The following is a 25,004-nucleotide window of genomic DNA, read 5'->3' as shown; positions in this document are numbered from 1 at the left end:
TTCCATTTTCTGTGATATTAAAAATATACATTTTTATAGTTGTGATCAATTGCTCTCAAACTGGTAAATTATCAAGTCTAACGCCGTGATAGCATTAATGCTACTGGACCCTTAATCTGATCGCTTTCTCAAGTATTTGGGAAAGCTGTACAAACGCCAAAATTTTGTAACACGGTGACTATTCTTTTTTCTGGCAAGTTTGAGTGTAAATCTGACCATCACCTGCCAAGCAGTTAGGAGATAATAAATATGGTTTCTGAGCGAGAGGGTGAAGTTTACAAACTCTGGCAGTGAATAAATGGCAAGAAACAACCAATTTTCAGCTTTAAAGGCGATTCCGCCTTGTACATAATCTTTTAAAAATATATATCTATATATATATAAGAGGGTCCTGCTGGCAAGCTTACAATGTGTGTCTATGTAGTGCCTCCTGTGCTTCTCTGCTTGGCTCCGATAGTGAATACAGAGCGAAAGAGTGTTGAGTTGCATACAGGGGCAACAAAAAGAAAACCAAAAGAATTCTAAAGCATAAAGCAACGTATTTAGTAAATGTTGTCACATGGTATTATACAAAGCAATACGAAGTTGCCTGATAGTGGGAAAGCCCATTTAGAAAGAAAGAGCTGCACTTGTTTCTAGAGGTTTGTACTTAATTCTCCCATTCGTCCCTTTGAGCTGTAACAGATGATTTTAGTCTACATTCTTTGCATTGCAGCGGTGCATCCATTAGCTAAGCCACACTGACATCTGTCAAAACAGAAATGCAGATTTCATTTTGAAAACGGATAAAACAGATGATGCATTATGTATGTCATTGGTTACGTAAAATCTATTTTACCTTATTGTGTATGAATGCACCACTTATTGATATTACACTTAACAAAAGGATGGTTCCTATCTACTCTTAATTGGTAAAGTGGCAATTAGTGCTAGTCAGCTGGAGGTTGTCAACCTGAATCTTACTGTTGGTTTAAAAGTGAAAAATGTAGATATTAAATTTACAATGATAAAAACTAATAAACCAGTTGGCGCACCAAGCGATCCAGTAAGTACAGCCAATTCAATAAGGGCCTGATTCATTAAGGATCTTAACTTAAGAAACTTCTTATTTAAGTCTCCTGGACAAAACCATGTTACAATGCAAGGGGTGCAAATTTGTATTCTGTTTTGTACATAAAAGTTAAATACTGACTGTTTTTTCATGCAGCACACAAATATCAACTTTAAATTTCAGTGTACAAATAAGCTATGAAGTATTTGTGTGCTACATGAAAAAAAGTCAATATTTAACTTATGTGCAAAACAGAATACTAATTTGCACCCCTTGCATTGTAACATGGTTTTGTCCAGGAGACTTAAATAAGAAGTTTCTTAAGTTAAGATCCTTAATGAATCAGGCCCTAAGTCATTATTTTGAGGTCCACTTGTATAACATTCATCTTACTGCACTAAAGGTCCCTGACAGACATGGCGAGACAGTGAGAGATGATGCAGACACTGTCCAGTAGTTTCTATTGAACAAGTTATTTTAGTAACGTAAAGCCCACACCTGGCTCATTCCCAAAAACACACTGAAAATACTTCCAAAGCTTAAAGGTACAAGTTGGAACAGAGATAAATCCAACCCATCTGGCATGTATTATTCCTGAGGCTAATGAAGACAAAACGTTGATACATAATGAATACTATAAAAATGGGATTTTATAAACAGCATCTGGCACTTTTTTGCTCCCTTTTCACCTCGGCTAGTCCTCTGCCAGCAGTTCTACAACATGTGATGCGTTTTCGGGTCCATCCGGCTGCACAAGGATTAACACAACAAGAGAAAACGATCCATTACCTACAACATGTAGGTTCCTGGATGTCTGGAAAGAAGGTTAAAGGCGTTGTCCTCAAACTATATTTTATTAAGGAGATACATTGTTCTCTGCTCCAATCCATGTATTTTTGTGGATCCCACACACAGACACTGGGGATTAATTTACACCAACCATCTTATTTAAAGGTCTCCAGTGACAGCAAAGCAGAAAAGCTCAGGACATTGTAATATTGCACATTTCTCAAAGTAAAGGTTCAAAAGGACAAAGACATAATAATTAAAAAGAAATGTTTCCAACTATGGAAAAACAGAGAAAAGATATTAGTCAGTGAGCTGATGAAATAGTACTGTCTAAGATTGGTAACCAGCAGGGTCAGGGTGGGGCCCTACTTTCCTCAAATGGCCGCAAAGTACATTTTCAGAGCCACAAGGAATTCAAGCCACCTAAATCACTCATCCTGGAGGCAGAACAGCAGCATGATGATAGTTAGTAGCGCCCAAGTACAGACATTGGCTGATAATGCCAAAACTTGCCATCATCCCATACTGAATTCCTCTCAATATCAAATCACGGATATCACTACTAGACCTCATCATCCAATCACGTGTATAGCTGCTTCATCCAATCACGTGTATAGCTGCTTCATCCAATCATGTGAATAGCTGCTGGGCCTTGTCAGCCAATCATTTCGATCACCATTAAACCTCGTCATCCAATCATGCATATAACTGCTGGACCACACCATCCGATCATACATATTAGCTGCTGAACCTAGTCATCCAGCTATACATATAGCTGCTGGACCTCACTATCTAATCATGCAAAGAGTTCCTGGACCACACCATCCAATCATGCATATAGCTACCAGACCCAGTCATTCAACCATATGAATAGCTGCTGGACCTAGTCATTCAATCATGTATATCACTGCTGTACTCTGTGTTGTCCCCAGCACCTATTTCTCGGGTGCTCCAAGCTGCTGTTTTTAATTGTTACCCAGCACTTGGAGCCAAACAGAGTTCTATTATAATATAATAGAATAAACCATTGCTTCTCCTATTATAACAGGCACTATGTGGGCACTACAGCCAGCAGTGTGTGTTAAAACACTGGCCACCAGTCTGTCCATTCCTGGCAGGTATGGGCAATAACTTCCAACATTTTTCATTAGTATTACAAAGTATTACATCTGACCCCATCCGGCTGCTTCTTATTGCCACCCGGCTGTCAAACTTTTCTGGGGAAAACAATGTGGACTTCGCCATCTAATCATGCATATAGCTGCTGGACCACCCCATCCAATCATGGATATCACTGCTGGCCTTCACAATCTAACCATGCATGTAGTTAATGGACCACCCCATCCAATCCAGCATATAGTTGCTGGACCTAGCTATCTAATCACTTATTTAACGGCTGGACTACACCATCCAATCATGGATTTTGCTTCTGCGCCGATTGTGCGCTACATACACCATGCTGGGGCTATAGCAATAATGAGTAGAAGACTTGAGAGGAAAGTTTTTTAGCCAGAACGGAAATAGCTCCAATGTAGCCAACTCTTTATCATTAGCAACAGAAACAAAGCCCTGGCGCTGATAGACGGATAGAGAAAAAAATAAATTGGGAAACAAAATACCGAACATAGTGGTAAACTACTAAAAAAATAAAAAAAATAAAAAATATAATATGACACAAGGAAAAAATAGAGATAACGCTGGTACTCTAGCACTGGTAACACTATTATTGCTGGGCTATAGGATCAAGACTGAAACCAAAACAATCATTGACATCTAGATGTTTTCTACTGGCATAAATATTGTGCAGTACTGATGGTTTATGCTATATGTTATGCATTGTATAGCATTTATTGCGCATTTTTTCTGTGCGATATCCATATTTTTATATGTTCATTGTATTTTTTAATAAATGGTTTATATTTTATTGCATTTCATGAACTCATGCATTATTGAATGTTACCAGCGCTATCTCTATTTTTTTCCTTGTGAACGCTTTATCACTACCCTACTATATGGATGAAAGTTTGTAGTCCACAATAGAGTAAAACACATTATACGATTAACAATTAAGAACTATCTAGAAGCCTATTCGACAAGAACCAAGAATGTGTAATATCAACGTATTACTTGAAAATAAACAGCAACAACAACAGCTGCAAATAGACACTACAATAATGTTAACTAAAGCATTAATACATTTCCAGAATTGAACAATACATTAACCTACAAGAAGTCCCTTTACAGAAAAACACAGATTGAAAACATAATATCTGACAGATAACTAAAAATTGCATTTAAAAAGGGATCGGATTTGTGCAAATAATTGTATAAAATGTTCTCCAGAGTTTAATTAGAATCAGTAACACCATCAGCAATGCCGCATAACTGGCCAGCCTAAATCAACTTGCAACCACTTCCACATATAGAATACTCCTCAGGACCCTCGCAATCCTGGCAGCCAAATACCAGCAAACATAGAGATTGTATCATTACTGGAGGATATTTTTCCAAAAGGATGAAACTGCACAAGTCTTTGATGTAGGGGTTAACTTTTTAAAATCACATGGTTGGTTTCTATGTAAATGGCCTTGTTATATAGCATGCTTGGCTGTTTAAGATTACTGATTATTCATGTCTGTTCCCTTTATTTGTCTGCCTTTAGGCATATATTGGAGAAAGTCCAAGACAAACAAACCTTTAAAGAGGATTCTAGCTTTAGTTATGTTGTTGGAACGAATAATGAAATAAGATTTGTGTCTTTGAACTTAAATCACAATACAAAAAAAAAGTAGAGAAATTCCAAACCTGTTCATTTTTAAAAATTCAATGTATAATAAATCCAAACCAGCCTCCACTTTATTCCCCAGGACTGGCCTTAGCAAAATTTCTGTGCTTCATTTAAACATTAAAAAAAACATATGTGAAAAAGGAAAAGCCTGCAAACTATGGGTGTAACGGAGTTCAATGAAATTAGTATCTCTAGTGTGCTCTCTCAAGTGTACACCCACATTTTTGCAGTAAGCCAATGAGATTGCTTGCTGGAGTGTGTCCCCCCCCTTTCGCTCACAGCACATTCACACACTGTTTTGGCCTGCACATACCAGACACTAAGCACGTACTTCGTGTCACATGACCACTGATGCAATATATGAATGATACCAGTGTATTCAAAGCACTAATGTGATAGGATTTCTGTATCCAAGTGCCTGCTATGTGCAGGCTAGTAGAATGTTCAATGCAGAGTTCAACACACTCACATACAGACCCAGCAGTGCTCTTCTGCAGTGGACAAATCATAATCATCAGTTATTTATATAGCGCCACTAATTCCGCAGCGCTGTACAGAGAACCCACTCACATCAGTCCCTGCCCCATTGGAGCTTACAGTCTCAATCCTCTAACATACACACAGACAGACAGACTAGGGTCAATTTGTTAGCAGCCAATTAACCTATCAGTATGTTTTTGGAGTGTGGGAGGAAACCGGAGCACCCGGAGGAAACCCATGCGAACACAGGGAGAACATACAAACTCCTCACAGATAAGGCCATGGTTGGGAATTGAACTCATGACCCCAACGCTGTAAGGCAGAAGTGCTAACCACTGAGCCACCGTGCTGCAAATGTTAGGGAGCCGTCACACACCACCAGAATTAGTATTCATCAATCAGATTTTTAAACAGCGTCATCTCGATCGTTGGATGACTGGAACTGCTGGCCATTTTTGTCTCGCGTGTGCAACAATTAGAAGCCCATGTGGGCAAACAAATTAGCCAGGCAAATTGTTGCATGTACAGGTAAGAGTAGTTTTGCTGAAGAATACACCAACAAGGAAACACTCACAAGGAAGGCTGGACAGATGGAAACAAGGCAGTATGACATACTACATTCATGTAGTAGTATTGGCATGTTGTTCATAAGATTCAAAGAACATTATTTGTAGTGTCTGAAGCGGAGAATGCAGCAAAGACATATCATGGGCATATAAAAGGCACGTACAAGAACAAGTCTTCCCGGGAAGCTACATCACAGGACTGGCTTTAGTGTTGAACAGGTTTTAACTTAGCAAAAGAGCCCACCTTAGATTTATTTTAGACACTTTCCTGTGATATGCCATAAAGTTATAAGGAAACAGTTCACTGCAATCTCCTACATAAAGCAAACCTAAACCATCGCCCATTGCATTAAATAAGATAACAAATATATAAGCAGTAAAGAGGTGACTTACCTCCATTGTCGGTACGCTTTAATGCTCCATCCTTATGAGGACACAATTCACATCTCTGGGAAAACAAAACATTTGAAAACCCATTTAAACTATATACATTTAGCAGATCTCATACAATAAAAACATGTAGCCATCTGAAATCCATAAATATTCAACTAATATATTCCTATACAGCGACTGCATTATATTATGCACCAACCTTATAATATAGAGAAGAAACTAACGCACAAACAACTTTGAAATGTGCTTCTAATTAATCATGGGAACATGTAATGCAATAGCTATACATAAAATAGCTCATAAATAATCAGAAACTTGCAGGGTAGTACGATATGTTCAGTGTGTGTGTGAAAAAGTACTTGTAAGTTTTACAAACCATTAGCTCCACTCTTAGAAATATTGCTCCGTTCTTAAAGAAGACCATTTAATCTAGTTTTTGAGGGGTGTTTATCCAATCACATGAGATTTTATTTGATTACTGTATTACGTGCCTGTTTGTTAATCATATGAGATTATACACAACTACATTTAGCTGCATTTCTATTAATGCAGCCTGTTCTATTTTTCTCTATATATTGAGCCACACAACACGCCTGAAAAAAACACATTTGTATACACTTGATTTTATTGTGATTTTGTTGTATGTATAAGCTTCCATACTCATAATGAGAAAACAACCTCTTCATAAGATTTAGGTGTTCTGAAAATACATGGCCTCTGTGCAAGAACTGGGTATCTGTGCATCTAGGAGTACACTGCTAGCCATCCTTACAGCTTCAATAGAACTCTATTCAAGAGGTATGGACAGGCTGGTCTTCCAGCGCCAATACTATTCTCTTATACAGGTGACAGGGAGTATCCGGGAGGTGGGAGAATGGATTAAGAAAACAAGATGGGGGAAAAAAAAAAAAAAAAAGACAGGGATTAAATAAAGTTGACAGTTCTATAGAGTAACTCTTACAGGCATAGGGGTACATGCCGTTTAGTTTGTTGTATTTGTTTTTATTTTTCTCTTTATTTCTAGCAGAAAGGACAAATACTAATCTATTTCAGTAAATATTTGTATTTTGCCCTGGTTGAGTTTAAACTACGATAAAAGCGAAGATATACATAAACCCATGCAGCAATCTGCTTTGGTAACATGAATCACTAGGACATCGAAACACCACCATTTTGCCAGGTTATTTATAACTACCATCCACTCCGTATGCAAGGGCATAGTACATGGCTGGATGGAAATCACAATAGTATGACATGACCAGACACACAAAACATTAACACACAATATTTTGACAACTATATATCTCTAAGGAAAGGTTTTGGCACAGATAAGCTTTACATCGGGATTTCTCAAGCTTTTTTTCCTTTTTCTTGGCCATGGACTGTTTTTGGGGTTTATTTTATTTTTTCCTTTTTTCCCATACACTTGACTGACTTTCTTTTAAACAAACACAAATATTTTTTGTAGTACCTTGCGCACCATGTATACACAAAAGCAAAAAATCCCCACATGCTGCCCAAGAGTGCACAACATATGGCGCTGCAAATTGTAGCTAAAAAACCAGAATTGGGCTCGCTTCCTCCTAGGTCACAGGTCCCAGGCCTTATGGGTGCAGAGGAACTACAGGAGGAAGCAAGCTGGGAGCGAGCCAGACTAACTGTGAAATCAGCAGACTGCATTAGGTTATCATCATCATCATTTATTTATATAGCGCCACTAATTCCGCAGCGCTGTACAGAGAACTCTCTCACATCAGTCCCTGCCCAATTGGAGCTTACAGTCTAAATTCATTAACATACACACACAGACAAACAGACTAGGGTCAATTTGTTAGCAGCCAATTAACCTACCAGTATGTTTTTGGAGTGTGGGAGGAAACCGGAGCACCCGGAGGAAACCCACGCAAACACGGGAAGAACATACAAACTCCTCACAGATAAGGTCATGCTCAGGAATTGAACTTATGACCCCAGTGCTGTAAGGCAGATGTGCTAACCACTACGCCACCGTGCTGCCTCCACGGTGCTCTCTAGAGGGCAGATGGTGCCAGCCGGGTGGCATTAAGAAGTAGCCAGGGGGAAAGCAGATGTAATACTTTGCAGTAATATTGAAAAATATTGGGAGGTCATTGCCCACACCTGCCAGGGCTGGTCAGACTGGTGGTCAGTTGTCTAACACACACTGCTGGCTGTAGTGCTCACATAGTGCCTTGTTCTAATAGGAGAAACAATGGTAACTTTATTCTATCTTTTGGGCTCCAAGAGCTGGTTGGAAAGTAAAAACATCCGGGTGGTGCACCTGGGAGGTAGGTGCTGGGGAAAACACGAACATACATAATACACAAAGCATTATTTAAAACTTATTTTTTTCCATGACGATTGGTCCTCTTTGAGGCCTGTAAAGTTTACCAAAAAGCCCTATGTTGCCTGCAAGCGCTAAAGGAGTTTAACATGCTTCAGATATTAAAAATAGCTCATTCTACCCTCATGAAACCATAACCCTTCCACACTGGATGTCTGATTGCCCAGAATTTCTACTCTCTACTGCATAAAGGTGTAAAAAACACATTGTAGGATGGAGACTCCAAATTGGGGCTATGGCCATACAATCATGAACCACAACAGTTCCCATGCTTTCGAAAGCTCTCCACGCAACTATGTCTTGGAGAAGATAAACCAGTGGATTAGGTTAACTGAATCCTCAGTGCTGTGTTATAAATCAGTTTATTGAAGATAAAACTGAGTAGTTTCTCAGTAGTGAGGGGGCGGTGGAGGGGCTGGGGTCAGAAAAGGCTCCACACAGTACTGCAAGTCGGAGAAAAAATCCTGGAAGAATATCCCCTCTAAAGACTGTTCCTCTTGGGAACTTGGTTACAAGACAGTATTTTTTTTATATCTGATCGTCCATTTCAAATATGTTTTACTGCTGTCACAGCACTAGTGGAGACAAGACAACTGAAGTTCAGGCTTAAAGTAGCATTAAATATTTTGCAGATATCAGAAGAAAACACAAATGTACTGCTACAAAATAAGATTCCCAAACAAGCATGAAATTTAGAAGCCATTAAAGACCAAGAGGAGCCATTAATACTCACCAAACTTCTCAAGCCTGCCTAGCGATTCAGACACTGTGGGGGAATTCAATACGGAGCGCAGTGCTGCCGGAGCCAAACATGACGAGACTCTGTAGCAACGCTCTGGTTGGCTATCACCACTCATTTTTCACGCACCTCAGAGATGTGACCAAAAATCGAGTGGAGATTCTGCTTCCATAATAACCAGAAATACATGAAGGAATACATCGCGCGAGGCTCCGGCGGCACTTAGCGGTTAAATGTTTACAGACACAAGTCTGCTTATGATAGCCTCAGTGTTATATTTTAAACAATAAGGGACAGATTCAATCAGCGAGGTGCCTCGATGTCCAGCTGCGCACCTTGCCGGCTAGTACGGTACAGAAATTTCCGCTCATTTTCCCTCGTATGTCTATTGGACGCGAGGGAAAATGGGAAGATCTAGTAAATCCATCGGATCCTTTGGGGAAAACTTGATCACTCGCGGTGACGCAGGACCAATGATTAGAGCGAATTCAAAAACTATTATTATTTTAGTGAACGCCTTAAAAGAACTAAAAACTCTCCTTCAAGCTCTAAAATCTATACAAAACTCCCCAAAAAAAATAATTCAGAAGACAATAACGTATAAAAAAAATAAAAATAAATGTGGAGATGACATTACTTTCCATTCTTATCTTTCTTAATACATACACTGCAGAATAGACTATGCACCCGAGTGTTTAAACCTCATTTCTGCTCACAGCTAGTGGCACTACGCTCCAAAACAAGAAACTCAGGATATTGATCCCTCTGACAACCAGAGTGACTGTACAGGAGGAAACTGGTAAGCTGAGCACATGTAGAGGGCCATAGCACATGCTGCGTCCATGCTGAAAAACTGGTTTTCTGTAACGTGTGTGAAAGCCACCTGGTTGTCATGGAGATCAAAGTCCCGGATGTCACACACAGCCAACCAGCTTGCATTTACAAGCCTTCTTCCATTAATAGGAGTAGAACAAACGTGAAAATGAAAATATAACTCACCACTCTGGCCGCTCTTTCCTGCGATTCACATTTTCTACAAAACCATGGTCCTGTTGGCACTTGCACTATGCCGTAACAAGCTGTGAAACAAACACACACACACACAGTTAGAAAAATCAGATTACTTTCCAAAACGCACTGCTATCGACTGTCTCAGGAATGACATGGATTTCAATGCATGCTACGTGTTCTGAAAGTGACTAGAAGTGAGAAATATGAGCCGAGGTTTCACATCTACCCTAATAGAGCTACAGCCCCTTTAATACCCTGCCCACAGCCCTCTGCCAAATGAAAGGGTACTTCAGTATGATCACACAGCCATGTCTAAATGATCTACCTATACAGGGGGGGGGGGGGGATAAATAAAGAAAATAAGATATTAAAAAGAAAAAGAAGATGCCAGATTTTCACCCTGGAAGCGTGCTTCAGTAGGAGACAGCTCAGCAGAAACACCAGCAGCTGTATCCAGATCTTCCCCCACAAGAAAGGGCAAACAGTGCTGCTGTGTGCAAGGAGAGGAGGAGCTGCGAGACTATGGCACCTCCTTGTCATTCCTCTCTCTTCCTACATACAACTCACACCAGGCCAGTCACATAGCAAAACAAAGCAGCTGTCTCACTGCCAGAAGGCAGTATAATCTCTGGCTAGTGCAGACAGGTAATGTGAGTGGGGGGAGGGAGGTCTACAGCCAGCAAAGGAATCCCTTAACCCTTTCTTCGCCTTTTCAACTAGTGTTTTTGTTTGTTCATTTTTATTGTACCTTACTATCAGTAAGATAAAGCAATCTAAACATAGCAAGAGTTCCCCTTACCAGTGTTGGAAGTCTTCACAAAACCCACAGGCTTCTGACCAAACTATTAGTAACATTAAGTTATTAAGCTCCCAGATCAGTATAACAAGAGCATCAACTTCATTACGGTGTGCTGTTGGGCACATTTTTCCTTCCTTCTACCTCTCAATCTGTTGCTGCTTGCTCACCTCCAGTCCCCTCCATGACACCGAACGTGCACATGCAGCAGCCCTGCCCTCATTCAATCACAGGTCGACAAGTAACTGCCTGCCGTTTCAAAACAGGGTGCACACGGAAACACAGGAGATAAATGAAGACAAAAAAAAAAAAAAAAAGTTGCTTACACCCTAGACAAACACACAAAATGTTCCACCGCTTGCCTAACATCACACCCAGATTCCATCCACCTTATCAAAGTAACAGGACCAGAATTACAACATTGAGGCCATGGAAAGTCAGGGTGGACTGCCACTGGGGAACGGACACAGTTTGTTTACTGCCTATCCTCACCCAGGAATCTGAAATGCCTGCGGAAACACTGAGCCCTAATAGCCAGAGTAAAGGCACGTTTCGTAGACTTCACATAAAAATAGAATCTTAAACTAGCAGATTGCAAGCTCTTGTGATTAGGGTCTTATCTCATTTAGCTGCATTTTATTTCCGCACAGTACAGCACTTCAGAATATGTTTGTGTTGTAGAAAGCATAGTAGAACCATGGATACTCTGAGTTGCAATCTGACAATAGCATGAATCCTTAAGGTTGCAGTGACTTATCCTAAAATTGGGCTCTCAAAAGGGATCACAAGGACTGGACGCGTCCCACCTCAAGGACTTTATATAGCTTTCAGTTTCTGGTCTGTAAACATTTTTGCTACATAAATAAGACTCTTCCCATGAAAGGCATGTATAGTGTTCTACGATACCCATTATATTATCCATAAGTCTGTTATTGTGACAACTAAAAAATATACAGAAGGCACTTACAACCAGAAAAAAAACAAAAAACCATTTAGCTATTTTAAGGGTCAACTCATAAAAAAAGAGCATGCTAATGCATACCAATCAGGTAACAACAGCACCTAAAATTCACTGATCAGAGATATATTGCAGAAATGTAGGTGCTATCTCCACACATACACATACGGGAGTCAACCATTACCTGACTCATTCACACATATGCACTTTTATTGTGCTTTGCTCACGTAAATAATAATAATAAAAAAAAAAAAACGAAAAGCACATTAGAGACACATAAGAGCCACATTGTGGCAATATTCTGATTCTCATGTGTTATTGTGCATTGTTAGCAACACAGATTATTATTATTATCGTTTATTTGTAACAAACACAATTTTTTTTTAAGCTAGCTACAAAACATGTCTATTTGGCCATATCCAGACTTACAGGGAGGTGTTCCCTTTAGGCTGTAGATATAGATCTCGCATCCATGCTCTGACTTTTAATTGGCTACTGGCAGTGACCAGCAAGAAGCAGGTGATGCAAGTCTCATATCACTGGCTGCAGACAAGCGGTGCAGAAGGAAAAGGAGAAAAAGATGACAGGAGAAGGCGACAGCAGGGTAACTACATGTAGCTGGTGACTTACTGGTCATCACTATTACTGGCGGCAATTCATACAGGTGGCAGGTTACTGGCCATTACTATTACCGGTGGCTTTTATTGGGCGTTACTACAGCCGATTCTTTTTGTCTGTTTTTTTCAATGTAGGAGTAATATACTACCAATCAGCCTGTACTTAAAAAGGCTGGCAGCCCTGATAACTCCTTGTTATTATATTGCTTGTACAAATGAAAAATGTGTCCTATGGTATAGAGGACACAACAAACAAACATGCACTATTGGACATTGTTCCCGCCGCTATACCAGACACTTCTAGCATTGCTGATATTACTGGACTTGTGTGCACACTCTAGTGAAGATACTCTATGCCAGCGGCCCATAGTACCTATACTGGAATCCCATTTTACCTTAAACATGGAGCCTTTAAAGCTCACTCAGACAAGAGCATTTCTGTACATCCTTTCACTAGGGATACATTTTACTAAGACTAGTTACAAAGATGTCAAAAAAGCCCTTATGAGGAAAATCTGACATCAAGGTTACATGGTGGGCAGCTTGTGTGCCAGAACCACTGAGAAAATCCCCACAAGGCCATAGGACACACATAAACCCTGGTTTCACAGCATATGTACTTCCCTCCAGCAGATACGAGATTACAAAAGAAGAGACTCCTGTTCCCCACCTTTCCCTGGGGTCAGTGAAGTGAGGCTGTGTAGTAGATGAGATCTGTTATTCCCACCTGTTTACTATAAGGGCGTAGAAGTTTGTAAGGGTATGTCTATGAGATTATACACCTACCCTTGGGGCATTGTGTTGCAACAGTTTAAATGGACTTTAAAATAGCCCACAGGATGGACCCAAAAGGAAATTTGTTCTGTTTTTGTTCAGTCCAGAGAGTATCACCATAGTGTCAATAGATCATTTAAACAGAGTTCATTTTCTGGTGAAGGCAATGGGAAATACCGTAGGCTGATATAACCTTATGAGGACAATCCCTAACCCTAGAGATACAAGGATCTAGACCAAACTATGTAATAAGTACAAATGCTATTTTAGTTTTTATATTCTCAATATATTGATGTCTGCAACACTGAAACCCTGCAGACTTAAACTGTCAAGACAAGACACAACTCAAGTCAATATAAAAATGCTTTATTACATCACAATAATTCACCAATAAGACATGCTTTAAAGAGCTTAAAGGCTACAGTGTTCAAAGGCAGAAAATATGGTCATATGAATTTACATATAGCATCTTATCCAGTAGTATTAAGGACAAAATTGTTGTCCAGCACATAATCACTTAGGGCCTGATTCATTAAGGATCTTAAATAAAGAGGATTCTTATTTCAGTCTCCTGGACAAAACCATGTTACATTGCAAGGGGTGCAAATGAGTGTTCTGTTTTGCACATAAGTTAAATACTGACTGTTTTTTCATGTAGCACACAAATACTTGATAGCTTATTTGTACACTGAAATTTAAAGTTGATATTTGTGTGCTACATGAAAAAACAGCCAGTATTTAACTTATGAGCAAAACAGAACACTCATTTGCACCCCTTGCAATGTAACATGGTTTTGTCCAGGAGACTGAAATAAGAATCCTCTTCATTTAAGATCCTTAATGAATCAGGCCCTTAATTATCAATACTTGTTGACCAGCAAATTATAACTTGCTCTTCTTATAAATGTGTCGAGGGAGAAGTGGAACAAAAATATCAACTATGGGTGACACTTAACGGCATTGCCATTGTATTCTGCCATTCTTTAAATAAAATTATGAGACATTTCTGAAAACTGTTAAACCGTTAACTTAACAAAAAGATGCTGCAACATTGGCCACACACTGTAATGTTGCAGGAGATAATGGCAACAAAGCAGTAGCGAAACCAGATAATGATACTATCCAAAATGATAGGATTGTTATAAGGCCCCCCTCATGCCAGAAGTCTCAGCCAAATCCATGATACTATGGTCACCCACCAGCATAGCCAAATTGGAAAGCGAACCAATCATAAAGGGGTAGAGCAGCAGGATCTGCCCGTTTGTGGTCAGCTGAGCTCATAGCACCCAAACAAATGATTGCTTTTATTTTCTAAGCGTTGCTACAAAAATGACAGAGTCCTGATTGGTTCCTATGGTGAGCACCAGCTTATCTTTGCCTATGTTTTTATTTTTAACCATATGTTTTGCAATCTGTCTGCCCTAACATGCTAACCACGTCAGAGAGAGAGAGTTAACGTTAAAAACTTGATGGACAGAGTAATGTTTTTGGAAACTCCTAAAGGATTACAGGGAGAACACCCGACGTTTGAATACGTTATAGAGACGTCTGGTCCACCCATTGCCTCCTTATAAGCGTCAATCGCACTATGACCACTGTAAATGACAAGGTTAGCAGTCGCAGGATTTTTCCTATTCTCAAATTACAGCTGACGGGTATAATGGGTGCCAGAGACAGTTCATCTATATAATGGTATGTAGATATTTATCGACTGTCGCCTAGATGCTCATCATGATCTTTATGTCGGTGTCCTTCTTGTCGTTATTGTGGTCATAGTGAAACCGACTACCATCGTATCTGTCAACGTACATGGTGCCCAGCCAGTATCAACCTCAGTACACCTCCTCTGTCCAACATACATGGAGCCCAGGCAGCATCATCCTCAGTACACCTCTGTACAATGTACATGGAGCCCAGGCAGCATCATCCTCAGTACACCTCTGCCCAACGTACATGGAGTCCAGGCAGCATCATCCTCAGTACACTTCTGTCCAACGTACATGGAGCCCAACCAGCATCATCCTCAGTACACCTCTGTACAACGTACATGGAGCCCAGGCAGCATCTTCCTCAGTACACCTCTGTCCAACGTACATGGAGCCCAGGCAGCATCTTCCTCAGTACACCTCTGTCCAACGTACATGGAGTCCAGGCAGCATCATCCTCAGTACACCTCTGTCCAACGTACATGGAGCCCAACCAGCATCTTCCTCAGTACGCCTCTGTCCAACGTACATGGAGCCCAGGCAGCATCATCCTCAGTACACCTCTGTCCAACGTACATGGAGCCCAACCAGCATCATCCTCAGTACACCTCTGTACAATGTACATGGAGAACAGCAGTATCATCCTCAATACACCACTACATACATGAAGCCCTATAATCAGAGCTTTTTAAAAGGTTCAGTGACACAGTAGTGATCTCCATCTTGGCTGTTGTGGGTAAGAGGGACAAATTGGAACAGGGATAGATAGACATGAGCAGTGTAAAAAGGGAGAGGATGAGAGAAGCAGGAAGTATGTAAGGGGGTGAGAGAACCAGGAGAAGAGTCACAGAGGGGAGCAGGTGGAGACAGAGGGGCTTACCTGGGGCACATGGAAAAAGCAGATAGAGAAAGGAGAAGGGCCACATGGAAGACATTAGTGAGAGCTGAAGAAACCCAAGGGAGCAATTATAGAAACGTAAAAGGAATACAAGATATGAGGGAAAATGTAAATACACAAAGGGGATACGAGAGATATGGGAGACATTAAGGAGAGGTGGGGGACACACAGCGCATAGCCTTGTAGCAATTAATATGTTTAATATTATACTGTTAAAAAGTATCAGAAATGTCACACTATAAAAATCCCTAAACGTTCTGGGGGCCTAGACAGCCCCACCACCCCGGATGTTCACTTCAAACTTCCATACGTCTAAAATTCCCAATTCAACCACTGCTACAGAATATTTAAAATGCAAAAAAAAATGTAAAATCAAATTCAGGAATAAAGACATGGATGGGATTGTAGTGTTCCAAGTCCATCAAGACAGTAGCATGCCGGACATGCTTAGATTCCAACGCTCAACACCAAATTTAGAGTTATGTGGGGGGGACATCTGGGCTCACCTCTAAATCGCAGTATAAAGAAAAAGCTGGCCAGTATTTGTGGCCACATGCAAAAGCAAGTAGTATCAGGAAAAAAATGCATTTGCACCCCTTGCATTGTAACTTTGTTTGTCCATGTGCAAGTTTGCACCTTGTAGCTGGATTCAAAGGCTAAATGCATTAAAAAATCTTGTGTGCAATTATTACAATTTAAAAATGTCACTAAACCCCCAAAAATTTAATTTCTGCGTATGAACCATGGAGGTAATACTTATTGCTTAGCATGAGGCTTACTGTCCACTGCAGCTATGTGAAAAAGTAATGTATCACCTCACCACAACATTACAGACCATTTAAGCCACTTCCACACCTTTCAGACAATACCCTGAATGGAATCCCTTAAAGCTTAAAAATCTAAGAATGCTGTCATCCGAATTAATGCGATATCAGCAGCCCTCTCCGGAAAATGTATCCAAACTGTGCCTTTCTACACATCAAGTCTGCAAAGCTGTCACTCCTACTTTTGTTGCTTAGTTAGAAAAAGTACCTCCCTCTTATCATGGAAACCTGCTGCAGAAGAGTGAAAATGAGCATCATGTATATATTTAATTAAGTATTAAAAAAATCTCCAGTTACTGAATTAGTCAGCTAAGAAATACACAACCTGTGGTATATTCAAATTTGAAATGGTGGCTTTTTTTTGGGATTAATAATGAAAATGATGAATTGGATCTATTTCAGCACATATCTAAAGAAGGCCACAATCTGCTTGCCCAACTGGGTTGACATTGTACTATTTGAAAGTACCTATCATCCATGCACTCATCTCCCGCCTCGATTACTGCAACCTCCTCCTTACTGGCCTCACCCACTCCCACCTCGCCCCCCTCCGCTCTATACTCAATGCGGCTGCAAGACTCATCTTCCTTTCTCGATGCTCCTCCTCTGCCTCGCCCTACACTGGCTCCCCTTCCCCTACAGAATCCTTTTCAAACTCCTCACCACCACGTACAAGGCTCTCTCCCAGTCTACTGCCCCTTATATCTCTAACCTCCTCTCCATTCACACTCCTGTCCGCTACCTAAGCTCGGCCAATGACCGCCGCTTCTCCTCCACTCTAATCACCACTTCCCACTCCAGAATCCAAGACTTCTGCGGCCCCCCTTCACTGGAACGACCTCCCTCGCTCCATCAGTCTCTCTCCTAATCTATTCTCCTTCAAACGAGCACTCAAAACTCACCTGTTCCTCAAAGCCTACCAACCTTCCACCTAACCCCTCATCTTCTCCTAATGTTCTACCCTCTCTCCTCCCGGTCCTTTTTCCTCCATACTTCAACTTCCTCCCCCTGTGCCTGTTTTGTTTTACCCTCCCTTAGGATGTAAGCTCGTATGAGCAGGGCCTTCTTCCCTCCTGTCTCCACACCTGTTATTCTGCTCCGCCACTACTGCATTAGCCTGCCTGGAGTTTCTGAAGCATTGGTATTTTTGTTTATTGTTCTGTACCCTCTCACCCTGTATAGTCTACTGTTTGCTCTTTGTACAGCGCTGCGGAAATCTTGTGGCGCCAAACAAATAAACAACAATTATAATAATACTGTTTGATTAAAAATTAAACCAATAATAAAACAAAAACATTTGTACATGCAAATAATGCCAAATAATGAAAACACAGAAAAATTACCAACTTTGGTTAAAATCTAAACAATTTGTCTGAGCTTGTCTGCAGAGAGATAAGATTATTTATTTATTTTTTTAATAGCTAACAATATTGTCTCTGGTGTCCTCCAATACAATGGAGGCAAATCACCTGTTTCACAAGAATGACAAGCAAAAAGGAAAAAGTGACACTAACAATCATGAATATAAGCCAAGTAAGATAAAATAGAGGTTGCTGCCATTCCTCAGGGCCTCATTTATTCAGTAGTCCTTGCCTTTAAAGCGGAGCTACATCCATTATAATGTGATTCATACATATGTATACAGGACAAAGGTTACACAGCAGAGTTTACTATTAACAATCCGGAGGGTGACATGTCTGCAGGGAATGTTAATGCACATGGAACATCACTAGGGCTCGTTCTGCCGTCTGCCAGCTTCCAAGCTTCAACCAAGAAAAGCATAGAATTTAAATAAAGGACTGACAGAGAATCTGTGAATGCACAAGTCAATAAAATATGCTTCTAAGATACAATATCAGAGGCAATCATACTTCTTTTATATTTGTTGCAATTCATAACAGAAGGAAGCGGCTAGTGCAGATGTGGGCAAAATAATGCCGATTTCATGAATCCGGGAGTCAAATCTAGTACATTAGGGAGACGGGGAAGATGAGCATCCTTTGAAATGAATACAAATGACTGCCGAAAGTTAGACTTTAGCAAGTAAATTTTTTTTTTTTAGTCGCTTTGGTTACCTGGTTTCTGGGATTTGTCCAGAAACCAGTGAGAATTTAGTAAACTGAATCACGTTATAAGCGAATAAACAGTGTAAACAGGTGAACTATGAGCTTTAGGGCATCCGATCTTAGTAATTAAAGTACCTTCTCCACCCAGGATGACAAATCAACTACCTAATCATCACAAAAAGATTTAAAATATACAGCAAACATCACTCCTTTTTGTGTTTATTCACAGGACAGATAGCTCAGTTCATATCAGGATGTGTACAGGCTACAGTTTCCAGAGTCAGACTGGGTCACCAGTCCAATAGGGAACTTTAATAAGTTATTAATATACCTAAAGGAATGTAAATACTACGGATTAACTAAATCATAATTTTAAAATAATATTAACAACAATCACACTGGGTACACCCAGCAGAGCATCAGGATCTTAAAGTTTGTATGGAACATGCTTTAGAATAAGTGTATAATTACCAAGGTCAACAGAGATATACATGAAAGATCTGGAAACACCCTCAAGTTAGACACCTGTAGTTCTCATTTTTGGCCATTTGGCCTATAACATGTGGAATCCAAAACTTACTATAAATCAATCACAATTGGATTTGATCTAGTAGAACAGAAATCAAATAGTATAATAACTCCCATCACTGAACTCAGAAACGTAGATACAAATGCATTGTAATACAGTTTGGCCCACCGCCTAAACTACCAGTTCAGTGCAATGTGCAGACATACCAAATGGCAGGAAGGCAGCTTGCATTAAATAGCACAAGTCAAAGTGAAAGTATAAGGAGGAATACATGAGGGAAAGAGAAACCAAAAGATCTAAGCTACACTACACATACAAAGACAAAATAAACTACTACTGTAATTATTTATTATTTATAATTATATTTGGAAATTATATTTGGAAACAGATAAAGGACAGCAATATTAATAAAAATAATTTATTAGGGATCAATTATAAAATCAGTCATCTTAAAGAATTAGGTTTCATAAATATATAGCAGATAAGAGCAAGCCCAGACTATATTGTGAAATACCATAGGGAAAACATGAGATGTTTTGGACATGTTACAGCCTGGATTGCCATACAGACTCACCTATAATTACAAAATGTCAAGAACACAAACAGCTATAACGCATCTTGAATAAGTAACGAAAATCTTTGTACAACATCAAATTAACCAACTTGAGCTCTGTATATATATATATATATATATATATATATATATATATATATATATATATATATAACTAGATACAACAGCGGATACTCCATTGCATTAATTAATCATATATTTTTGCCAATTCACCAGTACACGAAGTTTATAATCTCCATAAGTTCAGAATTTCAGCATTTACTCCACTCTGTACTTTACAACTGACAGCACTGAACGCAGGAATAATCAAAACTACCTGTCAAGCAAATAAACAGTTGTGCCAAGCTTTCAAAACCAGAATGTAAACAAACGTATCGGCAGGAGATAGAAACTGTATAAAATCTGAGGATGATGTGGTTAAAGTCATATGTAAATTGCTGTACTAAGCTTATCACTTAAAACAAACAGAAGAAATTGTTCCTGCTGAAACTATATATTAGCACTTCTGCCTCACAGCACTGGGGTCATGAGTTCAATTCCCGACCATGGCCTTATCTGTGTGGAGTTTGTATGTTCTCCTTGTGTTTGCGTGGGTTTCCTCCGGGTGCTCTGGTTTCCTCCCACACTCCAAAAACATACTGATAGGTTAATTGGCTGTTTGTCAAAATCGACCCTAGTCTCTCCCTCTCTGTCTCCATGTCTGTCTGTCTGTGTGTGTGTGTCCATAGTAGGGAATTTAGACTGTAAGCTCCAATGGGGCAGGGACTGATGTGAATGAGTTCTCTGTACAGCGCTGCAAAATTAGTGGTGCTATATAAATAAATGATGATGATGATGATAATGATATGAATTAAACGTTATGTTTTAGAAGGGGCCAAGGCCAGCGCTCAGCCAGGGCGCCCAGGGGCCAAGGCCAGCGCTCAGCCACGGCGCCCAGGGGCCAAGGCCAGCGCTCAGCCACGGCGCCCAGGGGCCAAGGCCAGCGCTCAGCCACGGCGCCCAGGGGCCAAGGCCAGCGCTCAGCCACGGCACCTAGTTGCCTGTACAAAACTACAACAGCAAGTTGCTGAAGTTAGTGCATTGGCCAATGCACTGAGATACTAAAGACAGAACTCACCTACAGCACCAACCACTGCAAGTCCTCAACCACAGCAGCAAGTTGTTAAGCCCAACATCAGACATCACCAAATTGGCAAAAGTGCTCACACTCTCTCTCTGTCAAGTTTACCAAAGTGATACCCTCAATGCCAGGTCTGCAGCGTGATTCCTAGGTGTGTGTGCATGTGTGTGTACCTGAGCTGACATGACAGCCCCCTTCTATCCTCCCATTCCCCGCCCCCGGCTCTCCCTCCCATGTCAGGGTTACCTTGATGCACCGCCACATTGCAGCCGTGCCCGTCGCAATACACCAGTGGGTTCTCGGCCCAGCCCCTCTCGTCCGAGCACACGCAGCAGCCTCCGATCATCTCCTTCATACTAGTCGTCAGCTCTTCCTCCACTGTCACGGCCAGCTCTCCGGACACCATCTACAGGACACCGATCAGAGGAAGACAAACACCGATTACTCGTCTACAGTCCCGTGCGTCTCCCGAGGCTCGGCTCCCCGCGCCGGCCGCCGCTTGGCACCCGCATTACGTGCACCGGAGCCGCCTCATGTCGCCGGGGCTGCCCGGACTGGCAGAGGCAGGATCACAACGAGGAAAGGAGGACAGAGCGCATGCGCGGTGATGACACCGATGTCAACTGCTGCAACAGCGCCTCTAAGGGTTGTCTCGTTGTAACTTCAGCCACACTGAGTAGTGGATGTATTGAGCACAGGGCGGGGCGTTTGAGCTGAAGTGGGCGCGGTAAGTCAAGGGGCGGGGTTACAAGTGACGGTTGGTTTGTTGTTTTCCTTCTTCCTGGCATTTGGCGCCGCACTTTGCAAACACGTTACACGTGCTGGCCCCACAGCGTGTGCATAGCAGACAGTCCAATAAGCTGACTGTACATGTTCATATCACAACTTGCTAGTAACATTGGCATGATGCATTGCTCGCTTATCTTACAGTATCTTATTCATAGACACGTGGTGAAGCTGAATTACTATACTGTATTTCACAATATTGTCTGCTGGTGTATACATTCCTGTCAGACCTCTGGCAGCATTGCCCATGTTCTCCAAAAAAGATTTTTTTTTTATTAAAAATGTTTCTTTTTGTTATTAAAAAATGTTTCTAAAAGTGTGCACTTTAGTTTTCTGCATTTTCCTGAGGTAAAATATAGTGAAAATTACCATTTAGTAGACCTCATGTTAAAAACTCCATTATTCACACTTGCAGCTTGTGAAAATTTTGGATATCAGACAAGTGTACAGCTGGCTCACACTACTGGGGTTTCATCTGTACAATTGTGACTGGAGCAATTTGTGAAACACTATATTTCCCATGCTTTCATTTACATATACCAGTGATTCTCAGCCATCTTAGGCGTGTGACACCAGAGCTGTAACTTAAAATTTTAGTGCCAGGGGTGAGAAGTAAAACTGCCCCCTCCCAACTTTTAATTTTAACCAAACTAACCTAAAATATTCATAAACTGCACCCTTCCCCTCCCCCTTAGCATTGCGCCCTGGGTGGTCACCCCTCTCGCACAGCGCTAGTTACAGCCCTGTGTGACATATACAGTTTTTATGACACAAATGTTAAACTATTGTAATAAATAGAGTTAGAATCATGAATTGCAGCTAAATTGATTAATTCTAGATGCATATCCTTACATTTATTTTAAGAGATATCAGGTGTGATTCATTAAGGAAAGCAAAGTAAAAAAAAAAAAATGAATTTTTCTCCTGGACAAACTGTTACAATACAAGGGGTGCAAATTAATTTATTGTTTTGCATGAAAGGAAAATACTGGCTGCTTTTTCACATAGCACACAAATACTTAATAGCTTTATTACAAAAATTAAGTTGATCTAGGACATGCTCTATCCCAACTATAAATCTGTCCCCACATTTTAAATCTACCTCCCCATTCATTGCAACATGTTTTTGCCAAGGTGCAAATTGACTTCTTTTTTTGTTTTGCTTGCCTTAATGGATCAGGCCCTTCATCTGTTCATCAAAACATTTTTTGTGTTGCATCCAGAGTGGTTTGGAATCGCCATATCAGCCCATGCATAATTTTATCCTTTTTACGTATTAGCACGTGAATTATGTACTGTATAATAGGGATCAATAAACAATACATATGTTCGTTCTATGGCGCATGGCACAAGACATACAATAGTAAAAGTGTTTGTATTTAGTATTTTTTCTTATGTGTCATATTACCAGTTTTTTAACAAAAGTTTTTTTAATCCATAATTTGCCCCTGGAACAAACTTGTAAATTCTTACATAGATGTGCAAGACATGTAAAGTTGCCTCTTTAAGACAGGGAACAAGCAACATTATGGTCATAATAGTAGTAAGCATAGTTGCCACTGGCGTTTGTACCTCATTATAGACTTGTCTTGCTTTTTTTTATTGTCTCATTTTAAAACAATTTAAAATGACATTAATTGTTCAGTTTTCAACAAAGAACCCTCATAAATTGTACCCAAATGCATTTTTGTGGTTTGCAATGGGCCTGTCACTCCATATTAGCTTTCGTGGTGATCTTACACATATGGAACTGTACCCAGGGGCGGATCTAGGAAATTTCTATACCCGGGGCGATTTAGGGGGGATTTAGGCCCCGTCCCCTTTCCGATATCTATGGCTGCCGGTGGCTGCACAGTATGTGCAGGTCCGCTTGGCAGTCACAGTGTGCTGCCCGGCTGCTCTGATTGTGTTTAAAACACACTCAGAGCAGCCGGGCAGCACGCTGTCACTGCTGGACGGACCCCCCACTGGATCCGCCACTGACTGTACCCTTTATTTCCATTACATTCCAGCAAGGACAAGACAGACCACGTCTCCCCCTTTTACAACATATCAAATACTTTGTTTCCTAATAAGCTTTAATTTCATTTGCAGAGCGCACAAAGGGCCTGATTTGTTCAGGGACGTAAATGGCGATTTTTACACATACGCCACAGAACACAGCTACGTTCTATTTAGCTTCCAGTGCAACATCTACAATTTCAGGGAGGAAACATGGAAACGTAGGGACTTTTGCCCATAGGCAATGTACAGCAAGGGCATGCCAAACTTGAGTGCACGTAGCAATGTCCAATTCAAGATCTGGAAGATCTGGGTATCTCTCAACTACTTGTTATTCAGTTGTATCTCTTGCACCAGCTACAGGTCTAGTCTAAGTGTTGATTATTAGTGATGATGGCTGTGTACGCATGCTATTACATGTGTTTGCAATCAGGAGCAACTGTAAAAACAAAATAATTTTGTACAGTAGACATTCATAACAATAATGTATTTAATGGTGGGGAATAAAAAAAAAACACTTTTTTTTGTATTTTTTAATGTTTTATCATTATTGCCTATATTATTAACAGGTGACATTAGTTGAATAGGTTTTTTTTCTGTGCTTTCTTTTGTGATTTTATATTCCACATATGTATTGGACATATCCTGCTGTGTCTTGTCTAGTAGAGCAGAATAGACCTACACCCATGTTCATCACCACACATTTCTTAACATCCGCTCCTTGTTGAGCTTGGGTGTAAATACACCCGATTTATGTGCGTTTTAAAACAAACGCACACTGCGCTCAGGATGTGTCCCTTGATGATTCAGGCCCCAAAAGAACAGATAATGAAAATTGCATCCATCATGCAAAGCATCTTTAGAAGCACTGTGCAGGTGGCCTGTTAAAATAAAAATAGCTGAGTTATGTTAGTGACAATAACTTCTGGGGATCGTCAAAATGTGGTCCCTGAAAATTAGAGACAGGAGGCAACAGTGCAGTTGTAGCTGTAAGAATGGCTAAGCCACCTGTTGTTTGTGGAGGATATAACTATTATATACTTTCTCGGACAGAGACTTCAGGAATAATTTCCTACAACATTGAAAATCTGATGTTGAGTGGAATATCCTAAGTAAACCTCGATCCCCCATACAAATATATTGTGCAAAAATAGCTCAGCAAAAAAAATTGAATGG

The 25,004-nt window shown here is 40.5% G+C and overlaps 1 protein-coding gene and 1 non-coding gene across 5 annotated transcripts in view; both read right to left on the bottom strand.

Annotated features, from left to right (window-relative positions):
• MLLT10 (MLLT10 histone lysine methyltransferase DOT1L cofactor) overlaps positions 1-21,635 on the bottom strand; it is a 119,959-nt gene extending 98,324 nt beyond the window's left edge. For 2 of the 4 annotated variants that reach the window (XM_075211937.1, XM_075211938.1), the window contains exons 1-3: positions 21,288-21,635; positions 10,168-10,247; positions 6,068-6,122 (exon numbers count right to left, since the gene is read on the bottom strand). In XM_075211937.1, the coding sequence (XP_075068038.1) occupies positions 6,068-6,122; positions 10,168-10,247; positions 21,288-21,447 (295 nt within the window). In that variant the 5' untranslated portion in view covers positions 21,448-21,635. Of the gene's footprint in view, positions 1-6,067; positions 6,123-10,167; positions 10,248-21,038; positions 21,152-21,287 lie in introns of those variants that run through there. The other 2 variants (XM_075211940.1, XM_075211939.1) reach the window with 2 other exon arrangements.
• Positions 12,678-12,814, bottom strand: LOC142159734 (small nucleolar RNA U109). The gene has a single exon (XR_012692992.1). It is a non-coding gene; the product is annotated as a small nucleolar RNA U109 (small nucleolar RNA).
• Positions 21,636-25,004: the final 3,369 nt, after the last annotated feature.

This window comes from Mixophyes fleayi, chromosome 5 (assembly GCF_038048845.1).
Source record: "Mixophyes fleayi isolate aMixFle1 chromosome 5, aMixFle1.hap1, whole genome shotgun sequence".
In the NCBI taxonomy this organism is placed as follows: domain Eukaryota; kingdom Metazoa; phylum Chordata; class Amphibia; order Anura; family Limnodynastidae; genus Mixophyes; species Mixophyes fleayi.
This window is presented reverse-complemented; position numbering and strand designations above follow the sequence as displayed.